Genomic DNA, 25,226 nt, shown 5'->3' with positions numbered 1-25,226 from the left:
GCCCCCCCCAAAAAAAAAATGGAGCACCAGCCGCCACTGGTTACAACTTTATTGTGACTTCACTTTCTACATGTTTAGTGGCAGCCTCTGTATTTTTCTCTAATGGACAAATTAGTCCTCCCTCCCTATCCCTCTAAACCCATCTTCAAATCCCCATCTTTTTGTCATGCAGTGTAAGACCAAGAACTGTAACATGCATTATTTGCATCTAAAGTGGACATGGAACACATTGCAACCTTACTTAAAGTGTATCTAAACCAGAAAAATAAAAATGTAATATATTGCAGTTTGCCAGTCTTTAGATATAGTGGCTGCATTTGTTTCCTTTTTCTATGCTTTTTTTCCCCCCCGGAGATTCTGCCAGTAGCAGATTTACTAGAGGGATGCACCGATACTGCGCGTTTTCACGAGTACTCGTAATTGTAAAAATGCTCCAGATACCGATACTTTGCAGTGTGATTTGCATCAAAACAAAACGAATGGGCTCAAATCGCACTAAAAATGTTTTAACTCACATTAAGTACATATCTGGTCATATGCAAAATCTGCATAGTGCCCTGGTCCCGTCGATGATAGCAAATCACGGCCCCTGGAGGTGTTCACAGGGCTGGAGGACATGTAGAGGCGATCTGCCCCCAAGCTGACATCACTTCTGCCCCACACCTACAGGGGTCCCGGAACTTTTCCTGCAGCCCTGTGAGCACCTCCAGTGACCATGAATTTCTATCATCAGCAGAACTGGGACACTATACAGATTTAGCATTTGACCAGATGTGTACCTGATCAGAGTTAATAAACTGCCCACTGGATGGCGCTTCCCTATCTATACACACACACAGAGGAGCGTGGGGGAAATCACATGCGATTCAGACAGGAGTCAACCCCATTCCTGTTCAAATTGCATGCTATTCTTTGCAGTGCGATTTGCACCCATTTATTTTGTATTGACACAAATTGCACCACAAAGTATCGGTACTCGTACTCGTCAATAAAAAAACAGTATCGGTGCAACGCCAACCCTTATTTACATTTCTGGCAAGATGAACAGGTATTTTTTGCAATTTTGAAAAATATATAGCAAAACATTTCCAATGGTACAGTTAACAGACCAAAGTGGAGCAAATAAGAGAAGTTAATTGATTACACATTTTCTTTAAAAAAGATACACATTTTTGGATCGAAAACGCGTTTATTGTGTCCAGATGCCTCTTACCATCACCCACAGATGTAGAGTTTTGATTCTTGGCTCCTATCTGTGGTCAGTATACATTACCATAGGAAAAGGATAGCTACACACTGCTCCAGGTGATAGCTCTCTTTTACTGCTCTTTTGCTCCAATGTTCCGTAAAGGTATTGCAAGTTGGCTGGTAAGTTGAGCTGAGAATGTTTCTTTGTTTTTGTTTGACATGTGTCACCCTTCCATGTGCTCCTTACTGTATAACGGTTGGTTATTTGGTGAGGGTGGCGCACTGGACACTTTTGCTGCCATTGTGCTATTCGTTGGGTGTCCAGTGTGCCTCTGTGCCTTTAAGGAGGAGTGGACTCCCTCCAGTCAAACTTGCCCTCAATCTATTCATTATTATATATGTGCTCCTTCTACGGAGGCTCTCAAAATATATAAAGTTAGGACTGCAGATAATACCGGGGTGCCTTGTCGCCGCCTCTGCAGCTTACGCATGTATTTGTAAATGTGTGCAAACCAAACCCCTGTTTTTAACATGAACTTTTAGACAGGATAATTTGGTTTGTTGCAGGCTGGCTGGTAGGTTGAGCTGGGAATTTTTCTTTGTTTTTGTTTGACATGCGTCACCCTTCCATATGCTCCATGCTGTTAAGGAAAGTTATAGGTTGGGGCAGTTGCTGTTTGTTCCGTAAAGGTGCCAGCTTGTTTCGTTCACCGCATATCACAGCAGAAAACACCAAGCAGATAACTGCACTCTTATGCCCCGTACACAGGATCGGATTTTCCGACAACAAATGTTGGATGTGTGCTTGTTGGCTGAAAGTCCAACTATGTATATGCTCCATCGAACATTTGTTGTTGGACTTTCCACCAACAAATGTTGGCTAGCAGGTTCTCAAATTTTCCGCCAACAAAACTTTGTTGTCGGAATTTCTGATCGTGTGTACACAAGTCTGATGCACAAAAGTTCACGCATGCTGGGAATCAAGCAGAATGAGCTGCACTGGATATTGAACTTCCTTTTTCTCGGCTCCTCGTACGTCTTGTACGTCACCACGTTGCCATGTTCATAATTGTTGGCCAAAATTTGTGTGACCATGCAAGACAAGTTGGAGCCAACAACCTTCAAACAAAAATCCACGGTTTTGTTGTCAAAGTCTGATCGTGTGTACGGGGCATTACTCTGCTTTGTTCTTGAATTACAGATAAGACCATCACATAGCGGGGCTTCAGAAGCAAATTGATGTGCTTCACGCTATACAACCGCTTACTCGTAATGTGTTGAGGCACTCCTCCAAGCTGCAATATGAAACTATAAAAACCCCGCAGACTATAGCTTCAGCAAGTTCATCAATCAGGCGCACTTCACATTGATAAAACAAAAACAGAAACAAAACATAAAATGTGCCTCAATAGGCTACTAGTAAGTGCTTGCATAGCGTGGAAAGTGTCAATGTGCTGCTTCTTCCCCACTATGTGATGGTCTTATCTGTAATTCAAGAATAAAGCCGAATAAGAGTGCAGCTATCCATTTGATGTTTTCTACCATAGCCAAAGACAATGAATTGAAAGGACTGGCTACAGTACGGTCTTAGGCGCTTTGCACACTGGAGCTCAAAAAAGCTTCTTCTGGATGTCAGATTGCTGGCAGAAAATGCTTGTTGAAAAACGCGCTTTTAACAGCGTTTTATGCTAGCGTTTATGCGTGTTTATGAGTGTTTTTTAGCATTAGCGTTTATGGGCTTTTTTAATAAAAATAGACAGAGGACACTCCAAAACTCCCACAACGCATTCCCAAACTCCCACAATGCATTAAAAAAATAGAACGCCGAACGCTAACTAACGCGCGTTTATGCGCGTTTATGATAATTTATCGGCGTTTAGCTTTTTTGTGTTCAGAAAAATGGCACTTTGAATGCGATTTTATGGCGCTCAGAGAACAGCCCACAAACTCCACTGTTGATAAAAGCTAAAAAACGTCCATGTGTGCATGGACACCTAAGATAACATAGAGTGGAGATAATGGGCTGTTAAAAAAAAATGCCCAAACTCCAAAAAATGGCCGTTTATGAGCTCCAGTGTGCATGGAGCCTAAAAGAAGCAAAAGGCTGCTATATCAACAACAATTCACAAGAAATAAATGTGTTTTGTGAATCTACGGCCCCTTCTTCAGAGCTCCATACATAAAAAAAGTAATGTTCACATACTAGATCACCAAAGTGTGTTGATTTCCTATGAATCTTGCAGTATTCAGTCATTTTCAGAGATCAGGCCTTCTTTACATAGGCACCGATCTTACAAAAATTACTAAGGGCTTGTGTATGTTGGTGTTGTTTACCTGAACTTGACTTGCGTATTACCGTGAAACATGGTCAGATAATTTACCTTAACAGTACAGTGCAGTTGAATGTTCTGAGGCTGTGTTTGACCTGCTTTTCACTGTGATCCGCTAGAATAAAAGTTAAGCAACACTCGCTCTGAAAAGCAGGTGTCATCAGTTTCAGACTGCCTTCAATTCTCTTTTAAAGCTCCCCGGGACCCCTAAAACCTATTGCGCTCTGTAAATGCCAACAATCTTCTATGTTGATGGCTCTGACTCACCCTTTTCTACCTAACGTGCAATATATTGCTCCATCACTTTGATAAGTGTCTTCAACAACTAAGCCAAAAAAGGGGTAGGTGCAATACAAGGAAAGCTATAAAGTTGTATCTGTTTAAACCATATTCCTCAAATAGGCTATTAACTACAAAACAAGTTGCTGGTTAATGTGATAGGCCCCACATTATAGATCAAGCCTAATTTTCAATATCACAAGTCCCCTACCCAAACATAATCTCAATAATTGTATGCTGGACGGCAGGCAAGTTTGTTGACATGACTATGGCAAGATTCCCTTCAAACAATAGTATAATAATGTTACTTACCGTTTAAATTTAAGATCAGTGTTACATGCTACAATTTGTGAGAACTAGCTTATTTAAAATACATACAGCATTTCATTATATCTTCTGATACTGTCATTTTTTTACATCCTTGAGGTTTACATTTGACAGACATCTCTCCTTTTGCATCCTAATATTCCTGCACAGCGGGGAAGAGAGGGCACTTAAGACATTACTCATTCTCTGTTCATGTTCATATAATTAGCTAGACTGCTTTTCGTTTCCAGCAAATTAATACTAATAACATATAGTATAAAATATGTAAATGGATTGGTATATCTCTGCACAACTCTAGAGCATTGGAGCAGAAATAAATGCTGTGCTCTGGCTACAACCCAGTTTACATCCATTGTTTCAATAGACTGAATTTGGTAATTGCAACAGCGATGTCTAGAGACCTCTACAGTGTGGTCTACCTGGCATCACACAACGTCTGGCAAAAATTTTTTAAAAATCATCTGTGATATTTAAATACTGTTCTGTAGATGGAAACAAGTTATTGTTTGCATTAAGCTGACCTCTTTGACATGTACAGTATATCTAAAAACATTTCAAACTATAGTTGCAAGGGTCACATTACATGTACACATCTTTTGTAAGACTATTCCTAATATTAAACTATAGACCAAAAAACAACCAATTGGGACTTTTATGGTACAATAATAATCCAATCTTGAAAGTTTTGCTTAAAATAATACATATTTTTAGTGGGATCAACAAGGATAAAAAAAGACATATAACTCTAGCCAAATGATACCTGTAGGCACCTGCCTAAGCTTGTCATATTAGGCCAGATAGCCTAAACAATGGCCAGTTTTATTCAATAGAGCAATCTTTAGCACCATATATTGTATACATATAAGCAACTATTCCGCGTAGTGTACTATACCTATCATTTTGAGATTGATAATGCTTTGTGCACATGGCTATCATCTTGTAAATCAGGTTAAAAAAAATAGTAGGAATGGGTTAGTGGTATTATATGAAGCTCTTATTAATTGTTGTTAAAATATTTAGTAAAGATATGCTGTCCACAAGGCACCCTAATTTGTTGAACCCCAAGTAGAAAACAGGTGAAAATAGTTCCTGATCATTTTTCTTTCAAAAAGTAATGGTGGCTGATGTTGATGGAGCTGGATCTAGATTTTTCCAGGATGTTCTGACATAAGGGACCTGGGGGTTACTGATAAAATCATGAGAAGGCTGTTCAACTTGTGAGGGGATCCAAACTACAATCCTGGATCCACCAGGATTGTAGCATATATAAGCATGGGTGGGGCACACAAAAATTAAAGCAAGAACACAAATCTTCCTTCCTTTTATGGTAGCAGAGACACTGCTTTATTTGTTTTATTGCCACCCTCTTCTTTAGGACTGATAGATCCCAAAGCTGGTTTCATAGCTGGTTGCAGCAGTTGTGGGTCATTAGGCTTGGAGATCATGTAGCATACTGTGACTGATTTAGCATCTGTGCTGTGCTTGTTTTTGTGTCAAAAATATAGCCAAAAAACAAAGCTGTAGGACATCGAAGTTGAAACATCCACACCTAAAGACCCATCTTTACTCTAGCAAGATCACCTATGAGATTTAGCAGTGTGAGGGTACCTGTAAACTCCTTTTTTTTGCTACCAATAAATGGATTTACCAGGAAGATTTGTTTCTTCATTATAGACTTTTTCTCACCCATATTTGCATATGGTATTTTTCTGCCCAGCCTTTTGGTCAGGATAGGCGATTTTCTGTGCAGGTCTTGGTTTTCCAAAAAGAGATAATTGGGGTGTAAGCCAGAAATATTTAAACTATCCAGCATTAACAAAAAATTGAATTATCAGTTTTGAATGGAATTATTTTTTTTAAGTATTTTAGCAATGGAATCAGTATTGTCAGGGTATTTTGTACAGCAATATAAGTACTTTTTCTTTTGTTTCTCGTAGAATCAAACTCTGAGTCACAAGTGATGGAGCAGAGCAATGATACATGCAAGCCAGCACAATCAGACATCCAAGATGGTAGGTCTTTATAATGATCATCAGTGTGATATTTATGTTGTTTAAAAATCAACACTTTACATCAGTTTTCTAATTGCAGTATACATTTGTAGTCACATTGCTTAAAAAAAAAACAGGAATGATACTACAATTCTTGTCCAATAATCTCCTATTATTGTCTGATTAAACATTAGCAATGGTGCTTCAATCTTTGCAGTACTGTATATACTGAGTTATAAATTAAATGGTTTAATTTATGAAAACTAGTGCCAATAAATGAGAAAATGTCTTCTATGAAAACTGTAATCCACATTCCCTATCTCCAGTAAAGGTTAGAAAAAGAAATCCTGACCGGTTACTATGGTTAACAATTCTCTTTTGTTTTGTTCTATTTTTTTTTTTTTTATAAATCATCCCCATAGAGAAGGAACAGTAAACAAAAAGGGGTTTGTGACTTTTGATTGTTTGCATTTTTGTTAAAGTAGAATATACTTTAAACGCATATTTTTACTATATCCAGAGACAGCAGGCAACTTTGCCAATATAACCTGTTACCTTCCCTGTTACTTAAGTGTTTTGATCACAAGAATAGTTGTATTCAACTTGTCTTGTGTCTGCACTGAAGCTGCAGACCCTGAAAAGTATCTGCACCAGATACCTGCATGAGTCATTATCAATACTGACTTCCTGCTCTCAAGCTCACTTGTCACCCCCTCCCATGCTCACCTCCAGGATTTCTGCAGAGCCTCTCCCATTCTCTGGAACTCCCTACCCCAATCTGTACAACTATCTCCTACTCTCTACACTTTTAGACGATCCCTGAAAACTCAACTTCTCAGACAAGCCTATCCTGCCCCCACCTATCATCCTTCAAAGTCCAACTCTGTGCATATGATAAGCCTATCCTGCCCCCTCCCGATAAGGGTTAGATGTTTGTTATAGAGACGATTTTCATCAACCTCCCCCTTACATGTTGTTCTGGCTTGTCTTTGATCACCATACTCCACTAGCCAGCATACTCAGGGTTGTTCTGCTGCACTTCGCTGCTCAGGTGCATCATCTTAGATCCCACACTTCCACCTTCTCCTCTGATGTTACTGGGAGCATGAATCCTCTTCCCCCAGTAATGCCCACTGACTGCTTTGAGGCCCTGCTTCTGCAGTCTCTTGGAATTTGTGATATGGTCATTCTCACCTAGATGACAATGGCTGTGGGGTACGGGGCCATAGTAAAATTGTTTTAAAAATGTAAACAATAAAAACCATTTCAGGATTTTGACATTACGGAAGGGGGCGGGGATGCAGGGAAGAAAGGTAGTTCTTAGGAGTGAACTATGCTTTATTTTAAGGGGTAGAGTAATAAGTGGTAATAATGTATTCCTCGCTCCAGCAGGCTCCCTCTAGTTATGTGACCTGTCCCCAGCAGCTTTCTCACTAAGGTGCTCCAAGCTGTGGTCACTCCCTTAACTCCTCACATACAACACAGGACTGTATTGTACATGATGATGCGGAGAGATCACCCACAGCCTGGAGTATCAGGGAGGAGAGCATCAGAGCTTGTCAGAGAAAGGAATGTGGTAGGCAATGCAGCATCTTCCGCCACCCCCTCCCACCCAAGAGATAGTGAGCTTTTAACCCATGCACTGTGAAGAGGGACCATCTCAAGGATATATATTTTCTCTCCCAGAGTGGGCTTTAAAGTGGAACTAAACTCTCTCAATCAACATTGGTGATGCGTAAGCACAGTGTAGCTGTGCGAAACTAGTGGACCTCTGGTTCGGCTACTGCAGCCTTGGTGTGTGTCATTGTTTGTTTGGAACATTTAAAAAAAATGGACTTTAAGAACGTCGGTGTGCAGCCAGTTTCTTTCCTTATTCAGTTTTCTACAGCAGGCGAACCGGGGCTTGCACCCATGTGAAGAGTCTCACACTATTCTGACACTATTCATTGTGCCTGGAGTTTCTCACCTGGAGTGACGATTTTCATTTGCTGTCTAAATCAACATTAATGCTGCTAACATTAGTAAATAGATAGGAAGGTATATTATATTTACTTGTTTTAAGCACTTCAGCCCTGGAAGGTTTTACCCCCTTAATGACAAGGCCATTTTTTGCGATACAGCACTTTAGCTGACAATTGCGCAGTCGTGCAATGCTGTACCCAAATAAAACTGATGTCCTTTTTTTCCCACAAAAAAAGAGCTTTCTTTTGGTGGTATTTGATCACCTCTGCAGTTTTTATTTTTTGCACTATAAACAAAGAAAGACAGTCATTTTTGAAAAAATATATATTTTTTATTTTGTGCTATAAAACATATCCAATAAAAAAAATAAAAAATAAATACATTTCTTCATCAATTTAGGCCAATATGTAGTCTGCTACATATTTTTGGTAAAAAAAACCCCCCAATAAGCGTATATTGATTGGTTTGCGTAAAAATTTGCACTGACATTGTATTACTGACACTGGTAGGGAAGGGGTTAACATCAGGTCCGATCAAGGGGTTAAATGTGTTTCCTGGGTGTGTTTACTAAATGTATGGGGGAAGGGCTGCCTGGGCTAACACAGAGATCCGTCTTCCTGCATAGCAGAAAGACAGGATCTCAGTGTAATTCCCTGTCAGAACAGAGATCTGCCTTGTTTACTTTTGATCCCCATTCTGTCTCTGTGGGGAACGATCATGGGTGGTTGGCAGACATCGAGTCCGCCGGACTCGCTGATTGGCTCCCCCGCTGGCCAGAAGCTAGTGCACGAACCACAATACCGGTACTGCGATTCGCGCAACTGAGCCACCCTGCCGCAGTAGAACTGCGGCGGCTGGTCGGCAAGTGGTTAAACTTTTTTTTTACATTTCTTCAGTTGCCTTCTGTCATATATCCCAGGAGTCCTAATGGCCATTTTTTTTTGGAGGAGGTGAGGAGGGGCCCATCTGTAGGAGGTGAGGAGGGGCCCATCTGTAGGAGGTGAGGAGGGGCCCATCTGTAGGACGTGAGGAGGGGCCCATCTGGAGGAGGGGGTTTCTCAGCTAAACACACCCTCCTGCATGCTTGAGCTGAAGACCTATGGATTTCAGGAAGCAAATGCTACATGAATCATTTGCCTTTACTCAAGATGACCGTGGCTAGAAATGTTGGGGGAGGTAAAGCAATTTTACAAAAAAATAAAGCATGGAGACATGGATGGATGGGTGAGTTTGCTTTGAATAAAAAAGCATTTTCAGTTTGTGGTGCTGAGATGCAGTTTAGTTCCGCTTTAAGAATTATGCCAGCTGCTAGGACTTGTTATGCACAGTGATCTGTACATGAAATTTCCATAAGATCTTCGCTGTAATATATTTTTTATTATTGTTTAACAATAATTTGGAATGTATTTTCTTGCATATTCTTGACATGATGACTTGCCTGATAGTGTTGAATCAGATTCAGTATTCCTCAACATTTCTTCAAACCAGATTCAGGGCTCACAGTGCAAAATTGCCAGGGGGAACAAGTTGCCCATTGTTTTATATCTACTCACATATCTTTCTCATGTAAATCAGAAAAGTTGAAACAATATGAAATGCATATTTGAATAGGAAAATCTGATTTTGCAATTTCTGCTGTTTTGCATGTGCCAGCATGTCAGCTTACTTAAAAAAAAAAAAAAAAGAAGAAATTCTTGTAGAAAGTAGTGATTATAGCTAACCATACATTGCTCTATATTGCACCTCTTGGAAATTTTTGAGGGCCGCCCCATTTCATCAATAAAAACCATCACAGCACCTTAAAAGCTTGCTGTAACAGAGCAGGCAAGCTTTTTACCCTTCTGCAAATTAGGATGCTGCAACACAGTGTACAGTACATTGGTCTTCAGCCCTGGTAAACTGGTGCTTTGTTTTTTGTAGAATGTGTTTCAGCTCTGAAACACACTAACTACTAACCTTAACCTCACAGCTAACCCTAACATGCTACTACTTGATGCCCTAAAAATAACTTTTAACACTTGGCTACCCCTAAAGTATAACAAGTCTCAAAAGAAAGCCATACCATATACAGTAACTTGGCCTAGTTCAATCTTATCCTTATTCTTCCACTTAAAATGCTTAATATAACTATAAAGGAAAAAAAAAAAACATTCTAACCTTAATCCTTAAGTGGACATACTTTGTATCTGAGCACCATAAACCAAAAGCGCTAGTTCATTTATTTTTAATATTCAAAGCAAATTCATCTATCCATCCATGTCTCCATGCTTTATTTTGCTGAGAAATCACTTTGAACACTTAAACACCCTCTAGCATTTCTGACTGTGGCAGATGATTCAATTATGTAGCATTTACTTCCTGGAATCCATCTGCCCTTAGTTCAGTCATGCGGGCAAGAGGGTGTACATAGCTGAGAAAGCCCCTCCTCCCCTCCAGAAGACTCCTGGGATGTATGACATCATTTGCCTAGGCCTGGAAACTAGGAAGTAACCAAAGAAATGTAAAAAAAAAAAAAAAACTGTTTTAACCACTTCAGCCCCGGACCATTTGTCTGGCCAAAGACCAGAGCACTTTTTGCGATTCGGCACTGCGTCGCTTTAACTGGCAACTGCGCTGTCGTGTGATGTGGCTCCCAAACAAAATCGACGTCCTTTTTTCCCCACAAATAGAGCTTTTTTTTGGTGGTATTTGATCACCTCTGTGGTTTTTATTTTTTGCGCTATAAACAAAAAAGGAGCGACAATTTTGAAAAAAACACATTATTTTTTACTTTTTCCTATAATAAACATCTCCCAAAAATATATAAAAAAACATTTTTTTTCCTCAGTTTAGGCTGATACGTATTCTTTTACATATTTTTGGTAAAAAAATCGCAATAAGCGAATAATGATTTGTTTGCGCAAAAGTTATAGCGTCTACAAAATAGGAGATAGTTTTATGGCATTTTTACTAGTTTTTACTATTTTTTTTTACTAGTAATGGCAGCGATCAGCGATTTTTATCGTGACTGCGACATTATGGCGAACACATCAGAGAATTTTGACACATTTTTGGGACCATTGGCATTAATACAGCAATCAGTGCAATGAAAAATGCATTGATTACTGTAAAAATGTCACTGGCAGTGAAGGGGTTAACACTAGGGGGCGATCGAGGGATTAACTGTGTTCCCTGGGAGGTGATTCTAACTAAAGGGGGAGGGGACTGACTAGAGGATGTCCCCTCCCCCTTCACTCCTCTCAGAACAGAACAGGGAAGTGTGTGTTTACACACACTCGCCCCTGTTCTGTGTCTCCTGCTCATAATCACTCGTGGCCGGTGGTCAATGTCATTTTTGGGACCATTGGCATTAATACAGCAATCGGTGCAATTAAAAATGCATTGATTACCGTAAAAATGTCACTGGCAGTGAAGGGGTTAACACTAGGGGGCAGTGAAGGGGTTAATGTGTGTCCTAGGAAGTGTTCTAACTCTAGGGGGATGTGGACTGTGCAGGGAAACTAACAGATTGCTGTTCATATGAACAGAGGATCTGTCAGTTCTCCCCTCAGAGAACCGGAAACTGTGTGTTTACACACACAGCTCCCAGTTCTCTGTGTGCCCCAAACAATCGCGGGAGCCCGGAGGTGATCGAGACCGCCGGGCACTCGCATCGGCTCAGTGGGCGAGCAGGGGGCGCGTACGTGCCCCCTAGTGGCCGTCTATGGTACCAACGTACCATGACGGCGATTCGCCTCCCTATGCCATTCTGCCTCAGTGTAACTGCGGCGCACGGTCGGCAAGCGGTTAAACAAGTAAAAACAAGTAAATATAATATACGATCCTAGCTATTTACTTTTGCTAGCATCATAAGGATTTAAAATAGTCATTGTTGATTGAGATGGTGAAGTTCCGCTTTAAATCTGAACTCTAGCCAGCTGAAAAAATGCACCTTGTTTGCAGTGTTTTTTTTTTTAATGTTTCTTTTCTCTGGTCATCACCACCTCCCTCTTCCATTAATTTGGGATAATAATAATAATTTAGTTTTCTTGGTTGTACATTACACTTTATAATTGACTGCACATTCAGAGGTGTGCTTAGGCCAAAATTATCAAGGATTGGTTAATTCTGCTGGCCTCCCACACATTCCTAACAACCAATCACGATTATGGGCTACCTTACTGGCCAGTAGGAATGGCATGCAGCCCTTGCTCTCTCCTTGTTCATCATCACACCATGGGGATTGGATTATACAGTATATTAGAACTGAGTGGTTTCCCTTTCATACTTTCTGTCATGTCTCGCTATTTTTTCGTCCTCACATCCAATCCCTGTCCAAAGCTTGCCGCCTTATCCCTGGCGACATCTCCAAGATATGCTCTTTCCTAATTAATGACACCATAAAGCTTCAAATTCACTCCCTGGTCATCCTGCACCTGCAACTCCCTCCTCATTGGCTTACCTCTAGATAGGCTATCCCCCCTTCAGTCCATTATGAATGTTGCCACCAGACTCAACCTTACCAACTGTTCAGTGCCTGTTACCCCTCTTTCCCTATCCCTCCACTGGCTTCTGCTCACCTAACAAATTAAATTTCAAGATACTAACAATACCTTACAAAGCCATCCACAACTCTACCCCCAGCTACATCACTAACTTTGTCTTAAAATACCAACCAATTAATTCCCTTTATTCCTCCTAAGACTTCCTGCTCTCGAGCTCCCTTGTCACCCCCTCCCATGCTCGCCTCCAGGACTTCTCCAGAGCCCCTCCCATTCTCTGGAACTACCTACCCCAATCTGTCCGACTATCTCCTACTCTCTAAACTTTTAGACGATCCCTGAAAACTCAACTTCTCAGAGAAGCTTATCCTGCCCCCACCTAACAACTGCACATTTATTTTCTCCATCAGCCCATCTCTTGACCCTCCTTCTTGTAGGGGCTCCCTGATTCCTACTGTACTAAATTGTATTGTAATTGTACTGTCCGCCCTTATGTTGTAAAGCGCTGCATAAATTGTTGGCGCTATATAAATCCTGTATAATAATAATAATGTTCTCGGACATTCAACATCTGTCTTCACACCATGGTGATTAAATTAAAGTTTCTGAGTTACCCATGTGACTATACTGTATATGCTGGGATATGCTCCTGACAATAACTTGAACTGAAAATGCCACTTGGGTAAGTGCTGAAATGTCTTCAACATTATAGAACATGGTCACTTGGATGTGACTAACTACTACTTGCCTAAGAAGGTATACAGTTATTTATATGAGGATTTGACCAATAAAATCTGTTGTCAGAGGGAAGGCTTTGAAATCAGGGCCTGTGAAGGGACTGTGGAAAGGGACATTTTATTAGTGTATTCAGCATTAGGTTCAGAAAAGATCATCAGTGATTTAACAATTCAAATCACAAATTAAGCAACTTTTTGTTCTCTTATTTTACAAGCTCACCCAGCTAATAACCACTGCTCATAAAAATATCTGTGTACATTGTGCATATTATATATCTATGACAACAGAAATAAATGCAAAACAAGTAAAATCAGTATCTCCTGTTTATGCATAGCATTATTTGAATATTTCATTGTTATGTGCCTAATATAAAAACGATTTCAGTTGTTGCGTATATATTAAAGATACATTTTATGATTATGCAGCTTATACAGACTAGATGAGCAATGTTTACACTGTGGATTGAGCATATTCAGCTCTCCCGGATGTCCTGGAATAATCCTTTGTCATTTTCATTTTATGAGTCTTTTAATGCTGACAGTTTTATCTTGGATTGAGCTTGCCTATAAAATATATCCATAATGTAATACACCTTGCATGCAAAAAAGAGAATATCCTCATTAACCAAACAGGAAAGCATGCTTAAATTAGTGCAAAATGAGCCATACACAATGAATGCCTAAACACTTAAAGCAAACCTTGCCTTACAGTGATACTCCTAAAACGAGAGTTTCAATGCATCCTTAAGTGCCTGCGTATATTTTTATTGTCTTCATAAATGCCTCAAGACCCAATAAACAAGGAGCATTCTGAGATGCAAATCTCAACATTTCTCAGCAAGTTGAGGGCTGTCCCACCCCCTTCTGTCTTGTGCAGAATCCCATTGAAGATCGCTGCCACCCATCTTTTTAAATAACCTTTTGGGATTTGCCAGAGGTGAGGTGTGGAGGGGTGGTCCAGCCTATACTTTCAGAACTACAGGATTACAATGGGTTTTTGTCTGTGTCCCAGTTGGAGAGATTTCCCATCACTTCTTATCCTGATAGATGGACAGGCATGCAGTGGACATAGAAGTTTTCTTTGTTCAAACCAATTTCATATCTCAAATCCTAAAGGACAGTCTGTAAGCCAAGATTTAGCACAAAGTTATTTTATAGCAAAAAGTATATAAATATTCTGTGCTCACCCTGACTGTGTCCATAAAATGTGTACATAAATTGTATGTGAAAATGTAAATATTAAAGGTGCTGCTAATTATAAAAGCTTAAATACATGACTACCAGTATATATAAAATAAATAAGTGCACAACCTGTTATTATATAATAGGGAAAAAGATTAAGTTGTGAACCCTCTAAATCTCAAACAATATAAGTATCCAAGGGATCCATGCAGAGCGTGCCGCTGTAAATTCTCTCATACATAGAGGATGACAGATGAACAATGCACTTACATGAAGCAAAGCAAACTACCCACACAGCCGTGGACCTCGTCTTCAGGCTGTTGCGTAGTGACGTCACAAAAACCGGTTCCACGTGACGTATTTTCTGGTAAGAGGCATCAATACTTATTGGCCTATTTTTTGTGGATACACAGTATTTTGCAGCTACCCTTTTTATCCAGTCACATTTATACAAATGGATATTTTTGAGTATCACAGAACCAGAAGACTCTTTGATAAAACCCACCCGAATCTGATGGTATCAGAGGGATAATCATGAGATTCAAAAAAATGTAATAATAGCTGAAGTGCATACCTCATGGGATATAAAAAAAAAGCCTCTGTTCCCAGTCGATGCCTCTTATGGGGAAATGCATGGGGTGGAGCCGGTTTTTGTGACATCACTAATCACCAGCCTGCAGGCATGGTCTGCGGCTGTGTGGGATATTTTTTTGCTTTGCTTCTGATTATTTATATACATGTACTGTAAGTGCACTGATACTTTTTTAATAAATTCTGATTTTACATACTGTTCTATGAAGCCTCTTCCATCTGTCATCCTCCATGCATGAGAGAATTTACAGCGGCACGCTCTGCATGGATCCCGTGGATACTTGGGATACATTGTAACTAGTGAAGTGGTAATCTTACATGGGAGGAGCGCTTTTAAAGTGGCTAAAGAGTGGATGAGTGGAATATCTCTGGTGGTTGGAACCTGTTGGAGCGAGTTAGATCTTTATAATTTGAGATCCAATGTTTCTCGTAAGAGGCGTGTGTTTATGTGGGGAAGGCACCTTGCTGAACCACCAGTCTGCGAATCACTGTTCATTAAAAGAGCACAAGCAATTGGACTTCCACTTTCTTATCATACATCACGGGACACAGAGCCATAGTAGTTACTATGTGGGTTATAGGCCACCTTCAGGTGATGGACACTGGCACGCCCTAAGACAAAAAGTCCACTCCCTATATAACCCCTCCCACTACTGGGAGTACCTCAGTTTTTTGCCAGTGTCTAAGGTGTTGGTCACGAGTAAAGATGTGCTGTGCTGAGCTCCTCTGGAGCAATCCTTGCTGGGGCTAGCCATGCAGCCGGATCCATTCAAAGTGTCTTTTTTGGCCAAACTGAATGGTACCCGGGCCTCATGTCCGAATAAATGAGGTTTTGCCTGTAAACGCTTCTCTTTTTAGAGAGCTGGACCCCAGGATCCAGTACTTTTGGTATTAAGGCCATGAAGTTTTACTGGCAGTGGTGCTATTACAGGTCCAGGATTGTGGGTTTCCCCAAGGGTCCCCAGCTCTTGAAGGTTTTTTAACGGAACCCACCGTGAAGGGTGAAGATTGGGTCTGTTGGTTTTACCACAGAAAACTGTGCGGCAGGAAAGGTAAGTGAAGTCTTTCTAAGAAATTTTTGAATTTCCTTATAAATGTCTCCTTTAATTGTGAATGTTGTCATGCTTATGTGTCACCACTGGGGGCTGTATTGAGCACATACCTTCTCACGCTTCCTCAGAGAGCTCAAGTTGTTGTCTGGAACAGTAGCTTCCTTTCCTCCAGCCAGCAGCAGACCTCCGGTAAATCTGGGGGGGTTTCCTCCCCAACAGACCCCCCCACCTGTGCTATTTTCTCCCCCTCTTCACAAGGAAGAAGCGCCAGGAGAAAAAAAAAACGAATGGCACGCCACCCTACTCAGCAGCTTCCAGGCTCCCTCCTCGCCATTTTTCTCCTCACAAAAGAGATCCCATAGGATCAGAGACCTGCGCTTGCGTGGGAAAGCTCTTTTTTAAAGAGAGAGGAGGGGGGCCGTAGGCAACAGAGGGGGCGGGGCTTAGCGCAGCGTTGGCGTCCTCCAGTGCAGGAAAGTGTGTCTTTTAAAAGCACCACTAATACTGCTGCAAGCTGCGGAGGGACACACAAGCAAGAGGGGCATGAAAGAGGTTTAGTGACACGGGCATTCCTTTTGACACATTTGCTATTGCATCAGGCTGAGCATTAATAGCAGCGGTAGGGCTGGACTATTACTCAAGCAGTGGATGCGTTCCTCCTGGTAGTACCTCTGATTTGAGCATTGGGCTATGGTCGGAAGGGGGGGTAAAAGCACCTCAAAAAAAGGGCCCTAGAAAGACTTCTGCAGCCACTAGGAAGCCTAAAAACACCTCTAAGAAAAAGGCATCCTGCCCTGAGAGTGTTTTGGCTGGTCAGAGTGAGCCATCAGGGATGTCGGGTGTTGCAGCTGCTTTTAGCACTGCAGCCCATGCATATATTACTGAAGAGGTTTTTTCCTCAACCATTTTAGGCTTGGAACAAAAAATTGATGCCTTAATCGCATCCCAGAGTGGGACTAAGCGTAAAAGGTCCCCGTCCATTACCCAGGACCCTCAAACTTAGGAGCAGGGGGCGAGAGATGATGCTTTTCTCTCAGGGGACCAGGAAGAGGTTGATGACTAATCTCTTCTGAAGAGTCTAATATGGATGGATCAGGTTCACAGGAAAGGTTGTTGGTACAACCTCTCACTGAATTGGTCCGCTCCACATTTTTGCTGCCAGTAGCGGAGTCAGTCGATGAGCCCACTTCTTGTATGGGTTCGCTAAAGCCTCCCCAAGCTGTTCATACTTTTCCTATCCATTCATTACTGAAAAAGCTTATATATTCTGATAAACAGTTTTTTCATCCAAAAAAGTTTTCAACGCTTTATCCTATGGAGGAAGAGTTTATTAAGAAATGGAGGATTCCAGCAATTGACGCTGCTATATTCTCTGTGAACAAGAGCTTGACTTGTCCTGTAGACAATGTTAAAATGCTGAAGGATCCAACAGATAGGAAGTTGGAATTCATATTTAAAACCAATATTTCTCTTGTTGGTTCAGTGGTTCAGCCTGCGCTAACAGTGATTGGAGTATGTCAGTCCTTAAAGGACCAGTTTAAAGAGGTGCTCAAGATTATTCCTGATAAACAGGCCCAATATTTGGCCAGGATATCAGAGGCGTTATATTTTACAGTAGATGCTATGAAAGATTCTATTCCCCAAACCTCATGGCTTATGCTCCGGCTGGTACATGTGCGAAGAATTCTATGGTTGAAAAATTGGTCAGCCGAAGCGCCATGCAAAAAGCTCTTGGCTAGTTTTCTGTTTCATGGTGAGAGGTTGTTTGGAGACAATCTGGATAAATATATCCAAAGAATTTCTAATGGAAAAAGTTTCCCCTTTACCAGTTAAGAAGAAGTTTAAGCGTTTTTCTTTTAATCAAGCTTCTTCTCCAGTGCCAGGAGCATCTGCCTCCAGGCAGCCTCAACGGCCTCCACTGTCAAGTTCAAGAGGTAAACCTCAGGGTCAACCCCAGGGTCAAAAGAGGCCCTGGAGGAGAAAGCCTGCTAAACAAAATAAAACCTCCTTATGAAGGGGCGCCTCCACTTGCTCGAGTGGGGGGAAGACTTCTGCCGTTCTCAGGGGTCTGGCCGGAACAGTGTCGAGACAAATGGGTGACTTTCTCAATATCTCTAGGTTACAGACTAGAGTTCCAAGAGTTCCCGTCTCCTCGTTTTCTCAGATCAAACATTCCCAGAGACCCAGGAAAAAAGAAGTCTCTCTTTCTGGCTTTGGATCATTTCTTGTCTCAAAAAGTAATATCAGCGGTCCCCATGGAAGAGCGAGAGTTAGGGTTTTATTCAAACCTTTTCACGGTACCAAAACCAAACAGGGGTGCCAGACCCATTTTAGATCTCAAAGATCTAAATCAATTTTTTAATATCTGCTCTTTTCGCATGGAGTCAATTTGATCAGTGGCCTCCATTCTACAAGGTGGAGAACTGCTAGCGTCAATCAACATCAAGGATGCTTATCTGCATGTACCTATTTTCCCCCGCTCACCAGAAATATCTACGCTTCGAGATATAAAATCTTCATTTTCAGTTTGTAGCTCCGCCTTTCGGTCTAGCTACTGCACCTCGAGTGTTTACAAAGGTTCTGGCTCCCCCTTTAGCCAGATTAAGGGCTCAGGGGATAACGATTCTCACTTATTTAGACGTTCTACTCTTGATATATTAGTTGGTAGCCCGCCTAAACCAGTGTTTGGTCACCAGGGTCAGCTACCTGGAATATCTAGGTTGGATTCTCAACCTAAAGAACTCCTCCTTAAAACCATCAAGAAGATTGCAGCACTTGGGCCTGATCATAGATACAGCTCAGAAGAGGGTGTTATTACCCCAGGCAAAGATCAGTTCCATAAGGGAACTGATTCCGGTGGTCAAAGCAAAGAACAATCCTTCCATTCGACTTTGCATGAGATTGTTGTCAAAGCCTCAGTTGGTTGATATCTAAGAATTTTCAGAAAGGAAAGTTCTTCCTACCAGTTACCTGGAAGGTGGTGACAACAGATGCCAGCCTTCTGTGCTGGTGAGCAGACCTGGAAGAAGTATCTGTCCAAGAAAAATGGTCCAAAACAGAAATGACCTTGCCCATCAATATTCTAGAGATTCGGGCAGCACGCCTGGCCCTGGAGGCCTGGACGCTCAGATTACGGAATTGTCCGGTCAGGGTCCAATCCGACAATGCCACATCAGTGGCCTATATCAATCACCAAGGGGGCATGAGGAGTCGTGTGGCTCAGATAGAGGTGAATAATATCCTATCCTGGGCAGAAGGCAACATTCCTTGCCTATCGGCAGTCTTCATTCCGGGAATAGAGAATTGGCAGGCGGACTGTTTGAGTCACCAACAGTTGTTCCCGGGAGAATGGTCTCTTCACCCCAACATCTTTCTGTCAATATGTCAAAGATTGGGAATTCTGGATGTGGATCTGTTTGCATCCAGGTTCAACAGTAAGATCAACAACCTTCTGTCAAGGACAAAGGATCCGCTGGCATGCGGAACAGATGCCTTAGTTTTTCTGTGGAATCAGTTTTCACTGATCTATGCATTCCCTCCTGTTCTGCTGCTTTCACACCTTCTTCGCAGGATCAAGCAGGAAGGAAAGGAGGGGATTCTTGTGGCCCCGGCATGGCCCGGGAGATCTTGGTATGCAGAGAACATAAAGATGGCAGTAGGGGTCCCGTAGACCCTACCATCGCACCCAGACCTTCTCTCGCTAGGTCAGTTATTCCATCCTACCTTACTAACGCTAAATTTAATGGTTCGGCTATTGAGACCCACATTCTGAAAGACCGTGGACTGTCAGGTTCAGTAGTTTCTACTTTGATTAATGCTAGGAAGCCGGCCTCCAGAGTCATATATTATAGAGTCTGGAAGGCATGTGTCTTCTGGTGTGAATCCAGGGGTTGGCACCCCAGGAAATATGTCATAGGTAGGATCCTTGCATTTCTACAGATGGGATTAGAAATTAAGCTGGCACTGAGTACTATCAAAGGCAAGGTGTCAGCCTTATCAATGTTTTTTCAAGGACCACTTGCTTCACACTCTCTGGTTCGTAGCTTTATTCAGGGGGTAACACGGATTAATCCTCCAGTGTTGTCTCCCCTGAACCCTTGGGACTTGAATTTATTCCTGTTGGCATTACAGAAACAGCCTTTTGAGCCAATACAAGATTTTCCCTTGGTCCTTTTGACAAGGAAATTAGTTTTTCTGGTTGCCATTTCTTCTGCAAGAAGAGTATCAGAGTTGGCTGCTCTTTCTTGTAAATATTATTCATTATTCATTTGATTATTCATAAGGATAAGGTTGTAATGTGTCCTCATCCTAATTTCCTTCCGAAGGTAGTGTCAGGTTTTCATTTAAACCAGGATATTATTCTGCCTTCATTTTTTTTCCAGAACCTCATTCTGCGGAAGAAAGGTCACTACATTCTCTTGATGTGGTGAGAGCAGTCAAGGTCTATTTGAAGGTGACCACTCAGATTCGTAAAACAGATGTTTTGTTTGTGTTGCCAGAAAGTCCTAAGAGAGGACAGGCAGCATCAAAGTCTACTAGTTCTAAATGGATTTTTCAAGTGATTGTTCAAGCTTATGATTTCAAGAGGAAAATTCCACCCTTTCATATTAAAGCGCACTCCACCAGGGCTGTTAGTGCTTCCTGGGCAGTGCATCACCAAGCCTCCATGGCTCAAATCTGCAAGGCCGCAACTTGGTCTTCAGTCCATACATTTACCAGATTCTATCAAATAGATGTAAAAGGTCATGAGGATATCGCCTTTGGGTGCAGTGTACTGCAGGCTGCAGTATAAGTCCTCTAGTCTCTTAGTGCCCTACTTTTGTTGTGTCTCCCTCCCTTCAGTTGGCATTGCTATGGGACATCCAACATAGTAACTACTATGGCTCTGTGTCCCGTGATGTACGATAAGAAAATAGGATTTTTAAAACAGCTTACCTGTAAAATCCTTTTCTTTGAAGTACATCACGGGACACAGAGGTCCCTCCCTTCTTTTGGTATACACGTGTATTGCTTTGCTAAAAAACTGAGGTACTCCCAGTAGTGGGGGGGGGGGGGTTATATAGGGAATGGACTTTTTGTCTTAGGGCATGCCAGTGTCCATCACCTGAAGGTGGCCTGTAACCCACATAGTAACTACTATGTCTCTGTATCCCGTGATGTACTTCAAAGAAAAGGAATTTACAGGTAAGCTGTTTTAAAAATCCTATTTTTACCACTGTGGACTGAATATGTTTATGTTGATTTTACCACTTATATTGTTTGATATTTAGAGGGTTTACAACTGAATGTTTTTCACTATTATATAATAACAGGTTGCACACTTATTTTTATTTTATAGCAAACCTAAAGTATATAAAACCTACTTGATTGAATGTTGTTAGAAGCACTTAGCAGGCACCTCCAGGATGCTTTACCTTCTATCCACTTTCAATACCTTGGATGCCTAGAATCCCTAAGTAGTCTAATGTGCACCCATTTTCTTGGTTAAGGGTTTGAAAAGTCTGTCCTTACCGCTCTAATTTCCTAACCTCATTATTTGCTCATTACTGTGACGGGTGGGGAGGCAAAGGTGGTGGACGGACTAATGTAAAATCCCAATGACTCATGAAGTATGAAGTCAGAACACCTGGACATTATGGATACCTGGGATGCATATACTGAAAATGAATCTATAATAATAATAATAATGGAAAAACCTCTTTTGGTTGGAGTTACACATTACTTAACTTAACAGTTCTGTCATGTATGCTACATAAAATAAGATGCCTACAGCAATATGTTCTTACCTTTAGAAACCAGCCTTTAATAGTCTGTAGGATTTGAGTGGCTTTAGGCTGACTTATGGTTACCATGGATAATTATACATCATTGCTCTCTGGGCTGTTACATGTTCACACAGCTTATTAAAGAAGTGAAAGACTTGATGGCAGGTTACGTCAATAACTGAATGGATTTTTATACAGTAACTGTCCAAAAACAAACAGTTTATACCATATAATCTAAAACGTGACCTCTTTCAGCAATGATTCCTGGTTTCCAGGAAAATGAAAAGATCGTGGTGGTTTTACTGCCCTCAGCTCAGGGCTGTCCAAATTAATTTGAACCAAGGGAACGTTAAACTAACAAAGATGCTAAATAGCTTTCCCAGTTTCCCTCAAAGCGACAGTAAATTAAAATTCTGTCATATGACATATTTGTTACATTATCATTGTGTATGTATACTGATAAAATTGAGATAAAGTTGTAAATGTATCCCTATTACTCATAAAATACATATTTTGATAAGTATCAAATAATTGCTTTCTTGAAAAAATACCCTTATACAATCTCTTTCTGATTATTGATGGTGATGACGTTCTAGCAGGAGATATGTGTCCAAATATCTGTCCATAGCTATATCTTCTTAAAGTATTAAAATTACTTTTTTTTTCCTAGGTTAGGATAAATTATTTAAAATATCTTGGATTTAAAAGGGGTAAGAACACACACAGCTGATATTTAAATGCTTATTGATTAACACTTTTGGTATATCAATGATGAGGGATCTGATTTGTCCTGATAGATCATTGAATTAACAATGTTATGCCAATCTGCAGCTTCCAGAGTGAGAACGATACTTTCTTATACTAAAAGAGGCAAAGATTTAAAGAGAGTTAGGAGAGTTATGAATGCCCCATAAATAGAGTCTTAGTAATAACAAAATAATCCAATGTCTTTGGTGATCAGAATTAATTTTTGCCCTGTTGGAACAAATCCGTACATACTTGTTTTGGTTCTTTCCTGTAGATCAACTGCAGATTTATATTCTGAGGATGCAAGGTGTATAAACTGAACTTAACAGACAGGTGTCTTTTTCCAAAATAACTATGTAACTAAATAAGCAATACAGCAGGATCAGTGAGACATCATCATGACTATTTTGGCAGATGGGAGCTGAGAACACCAATGCAGAAATATTGCACTGGTGGTCTATGAGATACAAAAAGCTTGTGGGGTCCTCTACCAAGTAGGGTGGACTTTCCAACATGTACACACAATATTTATAAGTTACAATAATATAATTTTTTTTTTTTTTTTTTTTTTAGGAGATATGGCTGACGAAAGAGATGGTGATGAAAAATGAAGCAATGAAGTTGGACAAGTGTGACACTCTTCCAGTAGTAGCAGATGAGACCGCACTTGGAGCGTTACTCTTAGGACTTGCAGGCTGTGTGATTTAGGGGTTTATCTGATTTGATTCTTCTTGTTATGAGTTGAAAAGGGTTTTGGTGAAATACTTTAAATTTTGGAATTGCATTTAGTAACTTCTATTTTTGTTGAAAATGCTAAACATAGCTTCAGGCTACATTTCTTTTCTTTCCTTTGCTAATGATCTTTCACAAGTTCAAAGTTGATAATAATGAATACTTTAGTTTACATGCATAATATATTAATTGAGTTTTGAAATTCAATTTGTAATTTGGCTTGGCCACTTGTTATCCCATAACATGATTTCACAGAGGCCTCCCGTTCTATAAAACACTGAATGTGTGTATATGGACAAGCCTCAAGATGTTCATGTATGTAAGTAGAACATTTCTTTAAGTTTGAAAATTAAAATGAATAAAAGCTCATTAAATACGCAAGTTCTGTACGGATGTGTCAGTGTCTTTTAAGTGAAAGAATGTTGTAAATGGAGACTACTCAGGTAGTAGATTCCAACGCACTATTCCCAATGCACACATTCCTGTAGAAATGACTGTGCATATATGTGGGTGCTGAAGCGACCATTGGCTGGAACTGTGACTAATCAGAGCAAGAGACATTCTCCTACCCAGGTAGTAGGGCTATGGGCACCCCGTGTTCAGAAGGGACCTAGCATGCTGTAAAGCATCCTTAATGGTTTCTGGTGCAAATAGCACATTTTGTATAGAAGTACCAATTATCAGGCTGCCTCCTTAAAATATAGACTGGATAGGCCTATTATCCATGCCATATATACAGTATATTAACAAAAGTATTGGGACACCTACCTTTACACGCACATGAACTTTAATGGCATCCCAGTCTTAGTTCGTAAGGTTCAATATTGAGTTGGCCCATCCTTTGCAGCTTCAACTCTTCTGGGAAGGCTGTCCACAAAGTTTAGGAGTGTGTCTATGGAAACGTTAGACAGTTCTTCCAGAAGAGCATTTGTGAGGTCAGGCACTGATGTGGACGAGAAAGCCTGGCTCACAGTCTCCGCTCTAATTCATCCCAAAGGTGTTCTATCGGGTTGCACTCAGGACTCTTTTCAGCCCAGTCAAGTTCCTCCACCCCAAACTCTCGCTCATCCATGTCTTTATGGACCTTGTTTGTGCACTGGTGCAAATTCATGTTGGTACAGGAAGGGGCCATAACCATACTGTTCCCATAAAGTTGAGAGCATAAAAAATTTCCAAAATGTCTTGGTATGCTGAAGCCTTAAGAGTTCCCTTCACTGGAACTAAGGGGCCAAGCCCAAACCCTGAAGAAAAAACCCACACCATAATCACCACACCAAATGATTTGGACCAGTGCACAAAGCAAGGTCTATAAAGACATGGATGAGTGAGTTTGGAGTGGAGGAACTTGACTGGCCTGCAGAGAGTCCTGACCTTTACCCGACAGAACAACTTTGGAATGAATTCGAGCGGAGACTGCGAGCCAGGCCTTCTTGTCAACATCGGTGCCTGACCTTACAAATGCACTTTTGGAAGAATGGTCAAACATTCTCATAGACACACTCCTAAACCTTGTGAGCAGCCTTCCCAGAAGTACTGAAGCTGTTATAGCTGCAAAGGGTGGGCCAACTTAAGATTGAGCCCTACAGACTAAGACTGGGATGCCATTAAAGTTCATGTGTAAAGGCAGGAATCCCAATACTTGGTAATATAGTGTGTGTATGTGTATAATATAATATTATATATATATATAATCCTGCAGCAGGTGCTATAGCAGGTTTCTTAAAACAACTATGACAAGCAGTGTTGATGAGGCACGACAGATGTCCCCAGAGATTCTGCTAGTTTGGCTGAAGAGGAAAATAATGCTTAAAGAAAACACATGCACAGGTAATGCACATTTAGGCCCCTTTCACACTTGTGTG

The 25,226-nt window shown here is 40.9% G+C and overlaps 1 protein-coding gene across 6 annotated transcripts in view; it reads left to right on the top strand.

The window, feature by feature from the left end:
* MACROD2 (mono-ADP ribosylhydrolase 2) overlaps positions 1 to 23,753 on the top strand; it is a 3,509,413-nt gene extending 3,485,660 nt beyond the window's left edge. For all 6 annotated transcript variants that reach the window (XM_073628250.1, XM_073628248.1, XM_073628249.1 and 3 more), the window contains exons 20-21: positions 6,062 to 6,136; positions 23,206 to 23,753. In XM_073628250.1, coding sequence (XP_073484351.1) covers positions 6,062 to 6,136; positions 23,206 to 23,243 — 113 coding nt within the window. In that variant the 3' untranslated portion in view covers positions 23,244 to 23,753. The remainder of the gene's footprint in view (positions 1 to 6,061; positions 6,137 to 23,205) is intronic.
* Positions 23,754 to 25,226: the final 1,473 nt, after the last annotated feature.

Source organism: Aquarana catesbeiana, linkage group LG04, assembly GCF_042186555.1.
Source record: "Aquarana catesbeiana isolate 2022-GZ linkage group LG04, ASM4218655v1, whole genome shotgun sequence".
Taxonomy (NCBI): domain Eukaryota; kingdom Metazoa; phylum Chordata; class Amphibia; order Anura; family Ranidae; genus Aquarana; species Aquarana catesbeiana.
This window is presented reverse-complemented; position numbering and strand designations above follow the sequence as displayed.